The sequence below is a fragment of the Erythrolamprus reginae genome, chromosome 2 (assembly GCF_031021105.1).
Source record: "Erythrolamprus reginae isolate rEryReg1 chromosome 2, rEryReg1.hap1, whole genome shotgun sequence".
Taxonomy (NCBI): Eukaryota; Metazoa; Chordata; class Lepidosauria; order Squamata; family Dipsadidae; genus Erythrolamprus; species Erythrolamprus reginae.
Genome location: NC_091951.1, coordinates 156,751,859 through 156,771,722, shown reverse-complemented (window position 1 = coordinate 156,771,722; position 19,864 = coordinate 156,751,859). Strand labels below are relative to the sequence as shown.

Genomic DNA, 19,864 nt, shown 5'->3' with positions numbered 1-19,864 from the left:
AAATGAAGTAGACTTACAGCAACTGAGAAGCAAAACCTGTGTGTTTCTGCATCATAGAAGGTCAGCACAATAGAATGGAATGGACCTATAGCACTTTCTGCCGTTACAAGGGTATCAATGGGATCCAAAGGCAGCATGTGAGACCCAGACACACCCACCCACCCGACACACACACAATTTTGTGGTGGCGATGTGAATTCCCCTTCCCGCACTTCATTTCCAAATGTTGCGATCATGCCATTATTTATCAGTATCTTGTGAGCCGCCCCGAGTCTTCGGAGAAGGGTGGCATACAAATCCAATCCAGTCCAGTCCAGTCCAGTCCAATCCAATCCAATCCAATCCAATCCAATCCAATCCAATCCAATCCATAGATAGATAGATAGATAGATAGATAGATAGATAGATAGATAGATAGATAGACAGACAGACAAACAAACAAACAAACAAAAATCAATCAATCAATAAAAATAAATAAATAAATAAATAAATAAAAATGAATCAATCAATCAATCAATCAATCAAATAAATAAATAAATACAACAACAACAACAATAATAATATAATAATAATAATCATCATAGTGATCTCGTTGGCTGTGTTGTACTGACATAATAATAATAATATGCAAAGCAATGTACTTAAAATGTACTTAAGGAAACTTTTAAAAGAAAGGCAGACTGATCTAGTAGTTAAGCCACCAAGGTCGAAGGCAAGAGACCATAGTTCAAGTCCTGCCTTAGTCACGGAAGCTAACTGGGTGACCTTGGGTCAATCACACAAACACACACTGTCTCTCAGCCCAACCCACCTCACAGGGTTGTTGCTATGGGGAAATTAGGAGGAGGGAGGTGTGTGTCTGATATGTTTGTCACCTTCAGCTATTTGTAAAAATAATAAAGGTGGGATATAAACAAACAACACCAGTAAAAAGCCTGGCAACTGTTAGAAAAGCCTTGAAAACCTGGTTCTTTCCTAAACACTAGGCCAGAATGCAATGTTAGCCCATCTTCCTTGTTTTAAATGAAAGTCACTTCCAACAATATGTGTTTTTAACTATTTCTGCTGCATTCTTATTTTATTTTATTCACTCTGTTAAGAGTCCCATGACAAGTGGGCAGCCCTACAAACTGAAATTACAAAAACTGAAGGTGGGGATTCAGACTTCCTTCCCTTGCATAACACAGTCCCACTTCATGTCATTTCATCACCTGGAGTCCTCAATCCTCCCGAAATCATTAAATATATCTCACAGCTGCTAAAAGGATTTATTTTCTTCAACTAAGTGTCACCAAGTCTTTATATTACCATTCATTTTCTGAGGAAGAAATTTAGAAAAGAAATGTGTGTGTGTGTGTGTGTGTGTGTGTGTGTGTGTGTGTGTGTGTATGTATGTATGTATGTATGTATGTATGTATGTATGTATGTATCTCTCTCTCTCTCTCTCCATCTATCTATCTATTAGATTTCTATGCCACCCTTATCCTGGTGACTCAGGGCATTGTACATGCTAGGAATTCTGGGAATTCCCATCTCAACCCAACCCAACCAGCTGGGGTTTGAAAGCCACATTAACCCTATGGTAAAGTCAAAAACCGCATACCTTTTGACTTATGAACAAGGGATAAAGTTCTATCTGCTAATATCAAGCCATGAATATTGTCCCCTGCTCTCTAGGTGCCGTGGGATGATTTACGGTATCTCTTCGGTGAAATCATGTATGGGGGACATATCACTGATGACTGGGACCGCAGACTGTGTCGGACTTACCTGGCTGAATACATCCGCATGGAAATGCTGGAAGGCGAAATGTTCCTGGCTCCAGGGTTTCTCATTCCTCCCAATAGTGATTACAAGGTGAACATTTAATTTAATTAATTTGACTTCTATGAAATGCTCTAGGAGTATGTCACCCTTCTACCAAGAATATCATCCTTCGGGCCAGCCATAGCCAAACTAACAAGCAGTCCTGAAATAGAAACAGCAGATGTGCTGTATGTCGGGAAGGTTTTAACAAGGAAAGTGATTCAACCTATAAAGCCAAATCTCTAAATACAAAAAAAGTATTTCTTGGGAAAAGTGGAATACAGGAAAAGTTAACAGAGGACATGAATCACACAGAGAATTCAAATTAAATGGATACAGAGTAAACTGGAAATTATCATGTGAAGGTGAGAATGTCCAGACTCGGCTACTTGAACAACCCATTGCTGTGTATTTATTTATTTATTTTATTTATTAGATAATGCTAATGTTCTATTATATATACATTTTCATAGGGCTATCATGAGTATATTGATGAAAATTTACCAGCTGAGAGTCCTTATCTGTATGGGCTCCATCCGAATGCGGAGATTGGTTTCCTCACTGTAACCTCAGAGAAACTTTTCCGCACAGTGCTGGAAATGCAGCCCAAAGAATCCGATGCTGGAGGAGGAACTGGCGTGTCCCGTGAAGAAAAGGTAAGAATGCATGGTCATTTCCTAAGATAGAATGCACCATAGAAAAATAGAAGACCGATAGCAGAAAACCAATGTTCCATCCCGTCTGCCTTTTGAGTTTCGGTAGGTTTTTTTTTCTTATTCTCTTTTTAATATATTTTTTATTATTATTTGGGTTTTTAAATTATTTATTTATTTATTTTAAGTTATTTGACCTTTTTAATCTCCCCACTTGCTCTGTCTCCCCCACTGTCAGGTTTTGTTTTGTAGAAGTTGGTCCATCTCTCATTCAGATTTATATAAGGTTGGATCAGGCTAGTACAGTGATGGCGAACCTATGACATGTGTGCCACAGGTGGCACATGGAGCCATATCTGAGGGTATCTTGTCCTATGTCATCTCCAACATGCATGTGTGTGTCGGTCAGCTGATTTTTAGCCTTCTTTTTAGCCGTTTTCACTCTCCCCTGGCTTCAGGAAAGACTTGTAAACCCTAGGACCGTGAAAAATGGCCCAGTGGGCCTACCAGAAGTCTGGAGGCTTCAGTGAGGCCTTTGCACACGTGGGGGGGAGGAGCACATGGGGGTTGTCTGCATGCATGGTGAAGCAACATGGGGGTTGTCTGCATGCGTGGTGGAGCAACATGGGGGTTGTGTGCATGCATGGTGGAGCAATATGGGGGTTGTGTGCATGCGCGCAGGGGAAGGGTATTGCATTCACACTTGCACACCCTTTTGGCACCCGAGCCAAAAAAGGTTCAGCCATCACTGGACTAGTATTTGGATGACAAACTATTTGGGAATTTCCAAGGCTGTTGACTAAACAATTAAAAATAATAATCCCAGAAGACAGTAGGGTCTAGCTACCTTCCAAAATGTGGTCAAGAAAACTGCCTGGTTGCAGCCCAAGGAATCACACTCAGGAAATCTTTACCATCTTTTTGGGCTGTGCTGCGCTGGACTTAGCACTTATTTGACCACATGATGAGGAATAAACTTGATCATCCAAGTCATGTTATAAGCAATAAAACATACAATTGGCCTTTTGTGTGTCAGGTGAAAGCGGTGCTTGATGAGATCATGGATCGTCTTCCAGAGCCCTTCAACATGGTGGAAATTATGGCAAAAGCAATTGAGAAAACACCATATGTGGTCGTTGCTTTCCAGGAGTGTGAACGAATGAACATCCTCACCAGTGAAATCAGACGCTCTTTGAAAGAACTGAACTTGGGACTGAAGGTGACTCCACATTACGGGCTCTTCCTGGTGCTGTCTTCAATAAGACAATTATCAGCTATTCAGCTGGTGTATTGATCCAGAAAAAAAAAGATGAGTGGGAAACTATTTCGTGGCAATATATCAGATCACGTTTCAGTTGGTGAACAAAAATGCCCTTTTGCTGAATTTAATCCTTTTTGTAACACCAAATTGGCCTTTTGCTTTTCTTCTATTGCAAATTACCCTGCCCCCTCACCTCATTGGTTTATCCCTCCATCCCATCCAATCTTTCTCTTGTTTTCCCCTTCCATTCATCTCATCTGCCTCCCGTGTTCTCTCTCTCTCTTACTCACTCACTCACTCACTCACTCACACACACAAACAAACACACGTCTCTTTTTGGCTGTTCTCACAAGGAAATTTGTATACGTTCTGAGTACTTCTTTGGATGAGAGAAAATGGTTATTTATGCAGATGGAGACTCTATTTTAGGCAGATTTAACTAAGTCAATTAATATACCTCCCTCCATTTTGGGGTCCTTGTTCTGCTCTTGGGTTTGCATACTTATATACAGAACAGGACAGCCACTCATGCATAGAGAGGCCGGGAAATCAGCTGTGATGGGCAACTTTTTCTTTTATGTACAATGAGACCATATTAACCAAAGACAAATTGGTTAGACAAATTAGAAGAGAAGGATTTAAGGGTAGTGATTTCTGACAGTCTCAAAATGGGTGAGCAGTGTGGTCGGGCAGTAGGAAAAGCAAGTAGGATGCTTGGCTGCATAGCTAGAGGTATAACAAGCAGGAAGAGGGAGATTGTGATCCCCTTATATAGAGTGCTGGTGAGACCACATTTGGAGTACTGTGTTTAGTTCTGGAGACCTCACCTACAAAAAAAAAATGACAAAATTGAACGGGTCCAAAGACGGGCTACAAGAATGGTGGAAGGTCTTAAGCATAAAACGTATCAGGAAAGACTTAATGAACTCAATCTGTATAGTCTGGAGGACAGAAGGAAAAGGGGGGGACATGATCGAAACATTTAAATATGTTAAAGGGTTAAATAAGGTTCAGGAGGGAAGTGTTTTTAATAGGAAAGTGAACACAAGAACAAGGGGACACAATCTGAAGTTAGTTGGGGGAAAGATCAAAAGCAACATGAGAAAATATTATTTTACTGAAAGAGTAGTAGATGCTTGGAACAAACTTCCAGCAGACGTGGTTGGTAAATCCACAGTAACTGAATTTAAACATGCCTGGGATAAACATATATCCATTGTAAGATAAAATACAGGAAATAGTATAAGGGGAGACTAGATGGACCATGAGGTCTTTTTCTGCTGTCAGTCTTCTATGTTTCTATGTTGTGCAATCACACTTGGCCAATAAAGAATTCCATTCTATTCTATTCTATTATTCTATTCTATTCTATTCTTCTTTAGTTGGCAAGACAGAGACTACAATGAATTAAATCTGTATATATTAGATTCACTCTTTCTCTGGGAGTGAATCATCTTAAATTCGGAATAGTAATTTTTGAGTAATTATGTAGTGAACACAAGTTTGTGTGTTTTACATATGTGAATATTGAGGGCGCTAGATCCAAAGTTTTGCTGAAATATAACTTAATGTACTGGTTCACACGGTTGCCTTAAAAGCTGCCTGTTTCTTTGCATGAGTCTGTACAGGAACAGACCACACTGCTCCAGAACATGGCAGTGCAACTCTTCAAAATAGGCGTATGAACTTTCAAAGGACATAGACATTTTAATGTTTCAAGCAGGGGGTGCTTTATTGTACTGATACTTTTTTTTTGCAAAGGATTCCTTTTAAACGCTTAGTTGGGAGCTGGAAGCTAAAGTTGCTTAAAACCTTGCATATTGCTCCTCTTTTGAAACCCTATCTTATAAGCATTCACAAACAAAAACTGATTTTTAGTGTCAAAAATCGTGTTTGTGTATGCTATGCATATGCTTTTAATTGATATTAGAGTCATAATTTAATTTCAGCCCTGGCAAGTAACTGGGAAAATAATTTTATTTTCTTAGTAATTTGTTGGGAAATTTAAATTGCCACACAGGACCATAATTAACTTGAGGGGAAATGCTAAAAAGCCCCCCCCCTCCAAATAATTTGTTTATTGGATAATACAACACTGAGAGGGCCTTAATTAACATTTCGATAATCAGGACCAAGTAGGATGCCATTTCCTTGGTTACACTGAAAATTATTCAAATGGACAATATGTTCAGACAGGATGTTCTGATAATAGCAACAACCCATTTACAACTTTTACTTTTTCCAAAGGGTGAGTTGACAATCACAACAGACATGGAGGACTTATCCAATGCTCTGTTTTATGACAATGTGCCTGACTCCTGGACAAATCGTGCTTACCCATCTTTACTTAGCTTAGCAGCCTGGTATGCAGATCTATTGCTCCGGATCAGGGTAAGGACTATGAAGCCTTAGTTAAAACCTTCCATGTTGTTGTTGCTTTTAAAGTACTTTGTTGTCAAATTTGCTGTAAATTCTTAAGGCTGAATTTTGCAAAAAAGCTGAAAACCTGCCTTTAAGTAACATTTTTCTATAGATTTCTGCTTGATGAGTTTGATTTTCTTCTGGCACAACTTTCATTACTACACTAGGTAATATTGTCATTGCTCTGATACAAGGGAGTTGTTTTTGCTGGGGGGGGGGGGGGTTAGGTAGCAGCTTGTCCTGCATATCTTGATCAGAAATGTTGTAGATTGTCTGCCTGTTTCCGATTTATCTGACTTGATTCTATTGTTTCTGTTCTGTCCCAGTGATGAGCCCCCCAAGAAATAGGCCCCCCTTCAAAAATGGATTTGACAAGATTTAAACATGTAATTCTAATAGTTTAGTAGCTGTTGTGGTTAGCTCTGGCCCAGCTCCTGCCCCAAGGAATGTGCAGGTGGATGTGGGGGAGACATCCACATGCTGCAGGCCTGTTTTGCTCCCAGTGGAATCTGCCGACAAAGTCTCCTCTGACCAAGGAGTCCTGAGTGACAGGGAGGAGTTTGGCAGACAGCCCAGGAGGAGATCAATCATCTGTATCATCTCTGGATTCTGAACAAGAATTAATGACACATCCACACATGCATAGAGTGATGCATAGGAAGCAACAACTAAAGGATTATTACAAGAGAAAATGAGGCCACCTTTGGTTGGGTGGGGCTGCTGTAATTAGTGCTGCTGCTATAAATAGCGGCGTGTGGGTTTGGCCGTTGTGGAGAATTATCTGATTGTGGTGTTTCATGAATGTCTTGCTGACTCCGGCCTTTGTTTGTTGACTTTTCACCACTTTGAAACCAAAGCAGAGCAAAGTGTGTTTCACTTCGTGAAAGAAGAAGGGCTGTGACTTTTTTCAGAGCTGCAAGCTAAGTACTTACGAACTGATAAGGGACCTGTACAAACTACCAGGTTGTTTTTGGGACGAGTGCTCTTTGCAATACAAAAAGAGTGCTTAGTTTATTTTGAATATTGTGATAAAGAACATTGTTTTGAATTTTCAAACGTGTGTGTGTCTGAAATTTGAACCTTTGAATTTTTGGGAGGCTCCTACCAGAGAGTCCGGCAGAACAAGTAGCAGAAAGGTTTAAATGTTTAAAATGCATCAGCAAAGCAAGACCTAAGTCCGTTCGGTCTCAGCTATTCATTAGTCTCAAAAGAAAGCCAAACTCCCAAATAGTTCCCTTTGATCATGCTTCTCTCATTAACATGACTCACTCTGAGTTGGCAGGAAGCCCAGAGACAAAGATTCCAGTTTCTCAATTTTTAATTCAACCTAAATAGTCCAAAAGCAAGATCCAAGCAGCCATCTGGCATGTTCGAAAGTTGACTTCCTCACTGACTCGTCACATGGCTCACCCTTAAATAGCCAGAAGGCGTGGCCAATTGTTCTAGAGATCTATTCACGCAGAGACCTCCTCTTGGCTCAGCCACTTATGCCTTCTGCGTACCCTAGCATCAAGAAGAGGCTCTTCCTCTTCCCCCGAGTCACTAATGGGCACCTCTGGAGGTGCCAAAGGCCCTGGTTACCTTTCAGCCTCTGTCCCCCACATCCTCTCCGACCTCCTTGCTCTCAGACTTGGGTGCCAGATACACTGGCCTAGGGTACCAACCCACACCCATCTCTTGATCCTCGGAATCCGTGATCAGCTGTGTGGGATGCGGACAGGCCACAACAATTTCACTGTAAATTGCTCCCATCTATTCTGTTCTCACTTAACCTATTTAATTGCTGGGTATAAGGATGTGCCTCAGGCTGCTTGCTTCCTTGTTGGATCAGTGCTTTTTTCAAACTAGTTTACACACTGGGATTGTATGTGTTTGTTAATGGCTGATCGATCAGAATGCCAGGCTTTTATGAATTATCTTGCATTGATCTAAAACAGTTTCCCAGGTGAATTTATGGTTGCATTTGTCTATGTGTTGTGAAATTAAAGGATCATTTTGTCTTGTAAGAACTAGTTTATTCCTGTGTTCTGATCATTTGTTTGTTTTTCCTACATGGTGGCATTCAGAGTCCTTGCGTTGCATCTTGCAAGCAATTGTCTGTCTGTTCTGTCTCCTTCATATGTTGGGTCTTTGGGGTTGCTTCAGATGTTTTGGAGAGATCTTGTGATTCTGATGCCTAGCAAATGAAGTAGTAAATAACTTGTAATTTTTAAATATTTTTTTAATGCATGGAGAATTAATATTTTCATGAGTTGTGGTATTGTGTATTAGTTGGCTGCATAGAAAACATACTTTTTTATTTTGTTAACGTAATCTGTTGCTTCCCTTTGAAGCTCTTGGTTATGTAGAATTCTTACACAGCTTTTCTTAGGGACAGTTGGACTGGTAGTACACCTCTTGGTTTATTTTTAAATACACCTAAGTTGAAACTCTGGCACTGTTTCCTCTGCTGAGAAATATCTAGGGAGGGTAGTTGGTTATTGTTCTCTTCTTCTCTTGTGAAATTAAATATTAAATCAACTATTAAGGATGTTCTTGAGTTTCTTATTGTCCTCCTTTGACTATAACAACTGTGCATCTATGCAACAGTGCATAGTTTGATTTATGTACGTGGGAAGGCTATTATTTCTAGCTAATGCATGTCTGTCTGTGTTACAAATCTTGGGATTTGGTGTTCCCATAGAGCAAGCCTGGCAGCATTTTTTTTAAAATCCTCTGCAGTTGCCAGGAAGAATCTACTACTGTTGTGGTTAGATCTGGCCCAGCTCCTGCCCCAAGCAATGTGGAGGTGGAGGTGGGCGAGACATCCACATGCCGCAGGCCTGTTTTGCTTCCAGTAGAATCTGTCTCCTCTGACCAAGGAAGCATGAGTGACAGGGAAGAGGCGAGTTTGGCAGACAGCCCAGGAGGAGATCAGTCATCTGTATCATCCCTGGATTCTGAACAAGAATTAATGACACATCCACGCATGCGTAGAGTGATGCATAGGAGACAACAACTGAAGGATTATTACAAGAGAAAATGAGGCCACCTGTGTTTGGGTGGTGGTGCTGTAATTAGTGCTACAGATAAAAGTTCAGCCTGGTGTTTTAGCCTCATGGCATTTATCTGATTCATTGTTTCGTCAAGATCGTGGTCTTTGTGCTGTTCAAGATTGTGTGTGGACTCTCTGGACTTTAGAATTGGACTCAATTTCTCAGTTATTGGGTGAGCAATTGGATTGCATTTCACCTGTGCCTTGTGTGTACCAGAAAATCCTTTTGACAGTTAAAAAGGGAGCTGTTTCTGTTTTTCTGTTTATAAAAACTTTTGAGTTTTCCTTTTATCGTGTGGTGTGTGTCTTCCTGGACTAATTAACCTATAATTACGGTCAGTTGAAACACGCCGGCAGAACACTACTACTACCTTTAAATGTTGAAAGGAGAATGAGTTGGTATCCTACAGTCAAGTAAAAGAACTTTGTACTCACTTCCTTATCTTTTTTCAGATCTCTGCAACACCTTTGTTTCCCAGTGAACCATTCATTTTTCCCTTTTAAAAGTTAAATAACGGAAGAACAAAAAACAGACTTACATAATCATGCATATTATTCATAAAAGAATGAGTTTATTGCAGTGCTTTACCCAAAGTTATCATAATGGTCAGCAGCAAACAGGTCTCTAAAAATTGTGCTAGGTCCAACGGCAGTCCCCACGCCCTCCTCCCAATGTTTTTATCAAGGACTACAGAAAGAACTAATCTGCAGTAGATTACACCAACACTATGATGCATGTGTGCACCGATTCTCTTGTAGGTTTGCTATGACGAAATTAGTTTTTAAAATAGAAGAATGTCAAAGCTCCTATATCTTAATGCTAGTTGACAGTACACAAAGCAAAACAAAAAATACAGCTCTCTTTGTCTGGATTTTTGCTATCACACAAATCTCAAAGTGCCTACTCCAGTTTGTTCAGAAAACTTTATTTAATACACCTTCCTATTCAGGCTGTAAATATTTTTAAAGAATACACAGGAGAACTAAAGCTGCAATATGAAGTGTGTGCAGCCCTTAATATGCTAATCTATAAAACACTATTGCTGTTTTTATTTCCAGGAGCTGGAGGCTTGGACCACAGATTTTGCCCTGCCCACAACTGTGTGGCTAGCAGGTTTCTTCAATCCTCAGTCTTTCCTAACTGCCATTATGCAGTCCATGGCTAGGAAGAATGAATGGCCTCTTGACAGAATGTGTCTCTCGGTGGAAGTGACCAAGAAAACCCGGGAAGATATGACAGCTCCACCTCGAGAAGGCTCCTATGTGCATGGGCTCTTCATGGAAGGTACACTTAGTAGTGTAGACAAGATATGTTTCAAGTCACGGTTTAATTTCAAAAACCTTCTCAAGCATGAGTGCAGCTTACAGATAGCCATTGGCGTTTTGTTCCATAGCAATTTGCTGAACAGATAGGAAAAGGAGAAAGAAAATAATTTTGGAAACACAACTTGGTTCTTCTATTTTCAGATTTTACTTCGAGACCAAGTAGGTAAATTACTGAGAGGTTTCTGTTCAGAATGTTGTTTTCAGACTTTTTCTACCGGTGTTGCATCTGTTACACAATTCTGTAACCCAAGAAAAATAAAAAGAATTCAGGTGCCCATTTCAAACTCTCCAAAATTAAAGGGTAGAGTAGGATTCTTCAATTACTGTTCAATGACAGCGTCTATAATTACCCTGGGAACACTGAGGGTTGCAGGCCAATATATCAGAAATGCAGTAACTTTGACTAACCTTGAAATTAAATTTCCTCTTTAGTAGTTTAAGTCCCTATTGAGTCGGGCCCAACACCTGGTGACTGTGTGGATGAATATTCATTACTTCAACCTGACCTCTAGTGCATCTGAAAGCTATTCCAAGGACAACCCTGTCATTTCTTTGATCCATCCATCCACAACATGATTTTTCCCCCTAGCCCATCACCCACTTGCTTTGGTTGTTGGTTGTTGCCGCAAAAGAATAGTCATGTTTTAATTTGGTCCAGGTTTTATTGAATGATTACTACAGTCTGTGGTACCCTTATTTACCATCTCCAGATTCAAAGGCAACTTTATTTCGGTCGTCTCTCGTTCTTTTTTCAGTGTCCAACTTTCATACTTGTACAAGTACTTTTTGACATAAATTATGCTAGAAATCAGCTGCCTGGCAATACTATTTGCACCCATAGCAGAATCAGAACAAATCCTCCCAAATTCATTCTGATAAATAAATATTTGACACCACCATCACCACCGACCAAAAAGATAAACCAGGCAGACGTTTGGATAGCTGCCTCTTTTATTTCATATCGGTAGAGGGCAGCAGATGTCCATTTCATGACCAAACCTACCTGTGTTAAAAAGCAAGAGGAGAACTTCCACAATTCTTTCTACTTTGGGGACGTTGGGTCTAAAATACTTTTTTTTTCTTTTTTAGAAGCTTTTTTTAAAAAAGTTGAGCTAAACGAGCCTAAATTTTTCTGCTTAGCTTAGCTACATGTTAAAAGCACTTGTAGGAGTGCACACCCTTCTGCAATAAAATAATAGCTGCTATAGACCAAGTGCAGGGTATGGATGCAATTGTTTCATTTTGCTTATACTGTATTCCTGTAAAATATATACTGTAAGTAAACCACCAGCATAGCATCAAAAGCATGTGGAAGCCAAAGTCTAGCATGTAGCCTTAGTGCTGAATTTAGCAGGTTGATAATCATGCAAATCCCCTTTCCTTAGCCTTGCTGCAAAAACAACTGGTCTTGAGAGTACTTCCCCCTATTGTTGCAGGTGCACGCTGGGATACTCAGACGGGGTTCATCGCTGATGCACGGCTGAAGGAGCTGACGCCTTCGATGCCAGTCATTTTCATCAAGGCCATCCCTGTGGATCGCATGGATGTCAAAAACATGTATGAGTGCCCTGTGTACAAGACACGCACAAGAGGCCCCACCTACGTCTGGACTTTCAACCTGAAAACAAAAGAGAAGCCGGCTAAGTGGATTCTTGCTGGAGTTGCTTTACTCTTACAGATTTAATGTCTGATAAAGTTTCGTCCACTCCATCATGGCCCTTACAACCATGGTAGCATAATGGCACAGAGATAATTAATGTAGGAAACAAACATTAGCATGAGGAAGCAAGTGTAAGGCTCAACAATGAATTGTTAGGAAGACATTGTGTTTTGCACATGACCCATTTTGTTGAAAACCCCAAGCAAAGTAATTGTAAGTTTCAAAATAAAATTTGTTTTAAAGTATATCTGTCCTGATTTTCCTATTCAAGTAATCATTAGCAACATTGTTCCTATATTTACTTATTCTCCACGGAGTGGATAAAAATGAATGATTTTTTTTTTTTAAAAATCAGATTTTTCTGATTTCAATTGGATTTTATTTTTGTCAAATTTATTTTAATAAAATGCTTTTGGAGTAAAAATCTATCTAAAGACAGTTTTCTATTCTAGATACATTAATAATTTAGATTATTCAGCATGAAATGGAGCTTAGTTATGTAGCATGAGGCTGCATATTCTGCAATATTGGGACTGTTGGTGAGTCAACAGGAGGTCAGAGAAGGAGCCACTGAGGGACAGAGATGATAGTTGCTCTTTAAAAATTGTGTCTTAAATCGAGTCAATTTAAATTAAGCCTTTTTACTGGTGATTTAAATTGTGATTAATCATTAAATTGTGATTAAATCAATGATTTAAATCAAATCCAGCCTGATTCTCCATGACGGAGAAACCTTGTCTGGTCAAGTAGTGGCCCTGCAAGAACACACAGAGGAAAACAAAGACTGTGCAGTAGTTATCACTTACATCTTATGGCTTAGCCCAGACACCTTCACCTTACTGGCCATCTATAGAACTTGGGGAAATGAAACTTGCACTTGCAAGGGTAGCCAGCCAAAAAACTCATTTCATAAACTAAAACCTGGTCAATCTAATAGTGAAATAATTTGCTCAAAACTCTGAACATAAGGTACAAATCTAAACTACTTTGAACCCTGAGTCACCTCTCAGCCAATACCTACTTAGCCTGGTGATAGACATTTCACTACACAAACACCAAGACCTATTCCTGCTTTATCATTTTGGATTGCCTCTATTAATCTACTAGGTTATTTCTGAAGCTATTAGGTCATATCCATCCAGCCCAATCTTTCCACTTCTATCTCCCACAATACTGGCTCACCACCAGAACTAACTTGGATCACTGTCAGGCTCTTCTCCCTGGTGTCTCCTATCTACATAGTGTCCAAACATTCTTGTAATGAAACTCAGCTCTGGCGTGTTTGAAGTTGCACAGCCAGCATTCCTAAAAAATACAGAAAGCTTGACAGGACATTATCATCTTTCCACTCAAAAAAGATTCTGTTATGGTATCCAAAAATTGTAAATAAATAAACTTACACTTATCCAACGAAATTATACTACTTGTACAATGAATGCATTTCTCCTGTCTATTTGCTTTATCCATTCACCCAAAAGAGGTAAAGCTATCAATAAAAATAACTTGAACAACATAACGTAACACCTAATACATTCACCCAGCCCTCAAAAGCTTGGATGTTCCCGACTAACTCACTGCAACAAGAAAAACCAGTGCATGAGAGATATTAATTATTTTTGATATGAATTAAGTTATTTCACTATGTATACGTATAATGCCGCCCCGAGTCTACGGAAAGGGGCGGCATACACATCTAATAAATAAAATAAAATAATATATAAACCATTTTTCTGGTAAGATTTGAACTTACCATTAACATTTTTCTCTCCAAAAAGTAAATAAGCAAAATAAAATAAATATCAAGAAGCTATTTTGTGGGGCAGGAGAAAGTGTCCACAGGTGAATGATGCCTATCAATTCCTGATATTATTTAAAAGCACTCAGCATTTGATGAAGTTTTAGGAATCGGATTACAAATGTTAATAAGCTTCTCAGATTAGCAAGAAAACCATATATTCCTCCACATTTTTGTTTACTATGAACAAAATACCCAGATATAGCCGTAACCTTTTTTTAGTCTTACACTAGAAATCACTCTTTAGAGCAAATCTAGGCATCTTGTGTACGTGATGCTCATCCACATCACTTCTGTACCCAGCTCCACGTTGGCTCAACTTATCTCAGGTTGTATATATGTTTTCACAACAGAGTTTTCACCTCAGTGCCACCCCACTGCTGACAAACTAAAGCCATATCAAAGAAATATGGCAGGAAAGTAGTTGGAACCAACTCCCCCCAGAGATTAGAATTGCCTCCACCCTCCTTGCCATTCGTAAGCTTCTTAAAACCCACCTCTTCCGTCAGGCATGGGGGAACTGAGATATTCTTTCCCCTTAGGCCTTACAATTTACGCATGGTATGTTTGTATGTATGTTTGCTTTTATAATAAGGTTTTTTTTAGTTGTTTAGTATTGGATTGTTACATGCTGTTTTTTATCACTGTTGTGAGCCGCCCCGAGCATGCGGAGAGGGGCGGCAAACAAATCCAATAAAAAGAAAGAAAGAAAGAAAGAAAGAAAGAAAGAAAGAAAGAAAGAAAGAAAGAAAGAACAGTGGTCCCTCGATTTTCGCGGGTTCAAACTTTGCGAAACGGCTATACCACGGTTTTTCAAAAATATTAATTAAAAAATACTTTGCTGTTTTTCCCCCTATACCATGTGGTTTTTCCCGCCCGATGACGTCATACGTCATCGCCAAACTTTCGTCCACCTTTAATAAATATTTTTTTTAATAAACTTGAATAAATAAACATGGTGAGTAATAATCTAAATGGTTGCTAAGGGAATGAGAAATTGCAGTTTAGGGGTTTAAAGTGTTAAGGGAAGGCTTGTGATACTGTTCATAGCCAAAAATAGTGTATTTACTTCCTCATCTCTACTTCGCGGAAATTCGACTTTCGCGGGCAGTCTCGGAAGGCATCCCTCGCAAAAAGCGAGGGAACACTGTAGTGCTTTCTATTGAAAATAAGGGGGGGGGAGCCCTTTTTGTGGTTTTTGGAAAGAGTTGTTGGGAGAGCTGGCATATGGCAAGACTTCACCTGGTTTCTTTGGGGCTCTCCCCACCTATCCAGCAGCAGGACTCTGCATCTCCTATGGAAGGTATCCCCACAGGTAAGTTCCAGCTGGCAAATAAGTGAGCCAGGTGCCTTTTCTAATCAATTCTTGTCACACACAAGCCCATCACATCTTTGCATGCCTTGGTTTTCCCAAAATCACTGGGCCTAGGGAAATGCCAAGATCAGGTTTTTGCAGAGAAGCTGAGAAAAAAGCAAGCAAATGAGGGAAGTTATGAGTCAGGTCTGGACTAATGTTTTACTCTCTCCCTTCCCCCTGGTTCTGCCTCATCCTCATCATCCTATCACACACACACACACCAAGAGAAGCAAGCACTGCCTTCAGCAGAACAGTGGCAGTGGCGGCCATGTGAGGGCAGCAACACCGCAGGTCTTGTTCCTGAGGCAGAGTAAAGAACCACTCGAGGAAAAAGCACATTAATGCAAAAGGGGTGGACAAGCCCATTCAGAAGAAAAGAATTTCCACTCCTCAGCAGTTCAAAAATTAATTTCAGGCTTTACAGTCAAACATTATGAAGCAGCAAGACTATCCCAGAATTCCCTGTAAACTCATTTTATCTTTTTTTTTTCCCATTCGGCAACTGAAAATAATTATCAGAACAACTATGCGGGACTATTTACCTCAGACAACTCTGCTCAGCAGAAGCTCTGCCGTTCTCTGTGTGAAAATTAAAGTCTTGCTTCCTTGGCAATTCAGAGCATGCATCAGTTTTCAAAGCAGGTTTTTTTAAAGGCAAATTTTATGTACTAAGACATATACAATGGTATGTGTTAACAGCATAGTAAAATCTATAATTCCCCCTCTCTAGCAAAGTAATCTATTTATTCTTTTTTCCTCATAGCAAATTTGTTACAGTCATAGAAACATAGAAACATAGAAGTCTGACGGCAGAAAAAGACCTCCTGGTCCATCTAGTCTGCCCTTATACTATTTTCTGTATTTTATCTTAGGATGGATATATGTTTATCCCAGGCATGTTTAAATTCAGTTACTGTGGATTTATCTACCACGTCTGCTGGAAGTTTGTTCCAAGCATCTACTACTCTTTCAGTAAAATAATATTTTCTCATGTTGCTTTTGATCTTTCCCCCAACTAACAGTCTTTTCCTCTTCTGTTTTGCTCTTAGCATCATAAGCCAAAGCAAGGAAAATAATGCCCCACTCTGGACCCAAAGTAAATTTTATTATTATTATTATTATTTTTAAAATCTACCATGGTTGGAATGAAACAACAGAGGAACTTGGTTGACCAGAACGTATTTCAAATACATCTAGATGCAATCTTTAAGTCAGCAACAGGGGAAGTTCTTCAGCTTCTTGGAGTTACAAGAAGGAAACAGAATGAACTTTACTTATACCAAAGGGAAACAAAATACCACTTCAGAGAGAAACTGAAAAGGGTACAACCACTATACTTTATTTCCCCAACTGCCAATCCAACCTTGCTAATTCCATTTAAGACCAACCCCATGAATTTTCTCCTCAAAATCTATCTATAGCGGACTAAAGTGGTGCTTTAATGAAATCCTCTACAGCAGGGCTGTCAAACTTGCAGCCTGCAGGCCAGATGCATCATGTGCTGGTCATGCCCACACCCAATTTAGCCATGGGGAGAAAAGTCGTGATAGATCATGTGCCAATGTAAATTTGACACCCCTATCCTATAGCAATGAATTACAATCACATCAAGGATTTTTTTTTTCTTCCCTATTTTGTGGATGAAGGGTTTATCAATACCAAATACAATTTTCTCTTTGTTCTTCAGAAATGAGATATTCTGATGACAATGTCCAAACTCTCTTTTGCTGGCTCCTAATTTTTTGCATAATTTCCCAGCCAATTTATTCCCTCTGTTGTCCCACTCCAAGTTTAATATTCTTACTACACTATTTTGCTTTTTAAAGAAAATTGTAGCCAGAAGCTGCAAACTGCAATCCACCAGCTACTGCTATAATCCCACTCACATAATTTCTGAGTAGCTATGCTGGCTGGATCTGAGAGAAGATGAGGCTCAAGAATATCAGAAGAGCTACAAATTTCCCTCCCTTGCACTATTTGCATACAATTGGAAATTATTTGATATGGCTAATAGATTAGTATTTTAAAATTACTTAAAATCCAAAAATTACTTTCTTGGAATTTAGCGTTTCTTATTGTAAATGCTGAAGAAGATGTCTATGGAGTCTATACAGTGTTCCCTCGATTTCCGCGGGGGATGCGTTCCGAGACCACCCGCGAAAGTCAAATTTCCGCGAAGTAGAGATGCGGAAGTAAATACACTATTTTTGGCTATGAACAGTATCACAAGCCTTTCCTTAACACTTTAAACCCCTAAACTGCAATTTCTCATTCCCTTAGCAACCATTTAGATTATTACTCATCATGTTTATTTATTAAAGTTTATTTAAAAAAATATTTATTAAAGGCGGACGAAAGTTTGGCAATGACGTATGATGTCATTGGGCGGGAAAAACCGTGGTATAGGGGAAAAAACCACAAAGTATTTTTTAATTAATATTTTTGAAAAACCGTGGTATAGCCGTTTAGCGAACTTCGAACCCGCGAAAATCGAGGGATCACTGTAATACCAAAATATCAGAAGGAAAGTGACAGCACTTTTTCCAACTAACAAATTTGTTAATTGGGTGCTACCAAAATTCTTGTAATCCTTCCTAATCTAACATCCATTCAAGGGTACAACAAAATTTGATTTGTGCTATCTCTGGCTATCCTAAACTGTTAAAAAAAAGTACACAAGTGATGATGGGTGCAGTATTTATCATATAACATCTCTTTTATTAAAAATAGTCTTCTTACAAATGAGAAAATACATATATAAAAATATTTAGACTATTCAAAAAAAAATCTCAAAAGCCCAATGTAAAAGACTTCTAGTATCTAAGAAACAGGTATTCAATTCCTTTTATATCGCCTCACAGTTATCAAAGCCCAAAAATAAAATTCTGAAATAGCTAAAGTAGCTTTCAGATTATCTGAGAACACAAATTTATGAAACATTAACTTATCACAAATTTTGTGATATCCATTACTGTACTAAAGGGAAGATCCATATAATTCTCTGAGCTTTCTTTTTCTCTGAAGCAGATTATGGACATCATTTTCTTTTCCTAAAAGGAAATGCTCAGGTTCTTTTATGACTAATTTCTAGCCATATGAAAAGGAACAGGCCAGGCAATTAAATCTATTTCCATGTTGGGTTGAAACCAACTTGTGTAGTTCTTAAGTATGCTCAGTTTCACAAATGAGTAATAGGCCTTGAGGCTCACCATTAGTTAAGAAGCCTTTATGAGCAATGGCTCCTCCCAAAAATTTAAGTCCTGCAGGCATCCTTCCATTGAAAGAAGAGAGCTGACTCTTATGTGCCCCTACCCAGTAGATTCATTATTGGATAAGCCTACTGTATGTCTGTTTAACCCTCAACAGTACAGAATTTTATGCTTTCTCAACCTTTCATGAGTCCTTATTATAATTTTGAATTTCTGGGGAAAAGTTTTCTCACTGCAGAAACAACAAAAATCAATACAAATGTCTTTATTCACTGCCCATGTATATTTATGACAGAAAAACAATAGCTGATAATTATTAAAATACATTAGTGGGCACCAAAAGAACATAAGTGAAAGGAAATTATTTATATAATGATCCAGAATAGAAGGCGAAAGTTAATTCTATGTTTTGCTCTGAGATAGTTGGTTAAAAATATGTTTCACTGTTCCAGCATATTTCTGTTTATGAGAAGTAATAAGTTCCTAATATTATTAGTTCAACAAAGCTGAGTTGCTATCTTACTCTTTGAAAAAGTTCTCTTCGTGTAAAAGGTTTTTTTTAAAATAAGATGGAAATGTACAGAAATGTATTTGTACCTTTTATTAACACACACGCACATATATTTACTCAAAGGAACAGTGATTTCAAGGCAGATTCAAATTAGTTTGATATATTTTGTACCCTTAGATTCAAAATTCTTAACAACCAAAATAGCTCCACAACTGATTTCAAAGTTGTACAGAGAGATCCAGTTATTTTTAAAAAAAGCTTTTAAACATTTTCCCAGAAGAATCTGATCTGTGATTGTGAGCGTTGACCCCAAGAACTCAAGACTGTATAATATTCAGAAACATTACCCATTGTAGTAGTTCATTAGAATGAAATCAGCCTCTATGCATTTCCTGTTAACTGAAGTACTTCCCAATAAGAGGAAGCTATAAAAAGCCTCATATTGTACTCACCAAGAGAATCTGCCTCTCTTTATTTCAGAAGAAGTTCTTAATCAGAGGTGTTAACATCTTCACCCACAGCTTGACATAACGGCTTGGCTGATCAAATGTTGAAGAAGACACTGTACCAGAACGGGAGTAAAGTTGCTCCTGCTCCTAGAGTAAGAAAATTACAACCTGAATGTCAACATTTTCTCTAATTTCCACCACTGCTACTGAAGAACCAACAAACCTTGTTAGAGTCTACTACCATCCCTGGGTAGCTTAACTGTTTTAAATCAAAATCAGACTGTCAGATCACAAACCTGGTATTTCATCCCAGCACATGTTCTCCTAAAATGTGATCAGGAATCTGTCACTTTGCCAAAACGTTTCAGAATTTGGCATCTCA

General features: G+C 38.9%; 2 protein-coding genes across 4 annotated transcripts in view; one reads left to right on the top strand and one right to left on the bottom strand.

The window, feature by feature from the left end:
- Window positions 1–13,673, top strand: part of DNAH17 (dynein axonemal heavy chain 17) — a 151,593-nt gene extending 137,920 nt beyond the window's left edge. Inside the window, exons 75-80 of the mRNA XM_070740114.1 lie at window positions 1,678–1,857; window positions 2,280–2,462; window positions 3,496–3,678; window positions 5,968–6,111; window positions 10,235–10,460; window positions 11,938–13,673. Coding sequence (XP_070596215.1) covers window positions 1,678–1,857; window positions 2,280–2,462; window positions 3,496–3,678; window positions 5,968–6,111; window positions 10,235–10,460; window positions 11,938–12,185 — 1,164 coding nt within the window. The 3' untranslated portion in view covers window positions 12,186–13,673. The remainder of the gene's footprint in view (window positions 1–1,677; window positions 1,858–2,279; window positions 2,463–3,495; window positions 3,679–5,967; window positions 6,112–10,234; window positions 10,461–11,937) is intronic.
- PGS1 (phosphatidylglycerophosphate synthase 1) overlaps window positions 11,144–19,864 on the bottom strand; it is a 63,091-nt gene continuing 54,370 nt past the window's right edge. For all 3 annotated transcript variants that reach the window (XR_011558087.1, XM_070740115.1, XM_070740116.1), the window contains 2 exons: window positions 19,486–19,629; window positions 11,144–12,119 (listed from right to left, as the gene is read on the bottom strand). Coding sequence is in view for 2 of the 3 variants with exons in the window: in XM_070740115.1 (XP_070596216.1) it covers window positions 19,510–19,629 (120 nt within the window). In the remaining variant the exon portion in view is untranslated. The remainder of the gene's footprint in view (window positions 12,120–19,485; window positions 19,630–19,864) is intronic.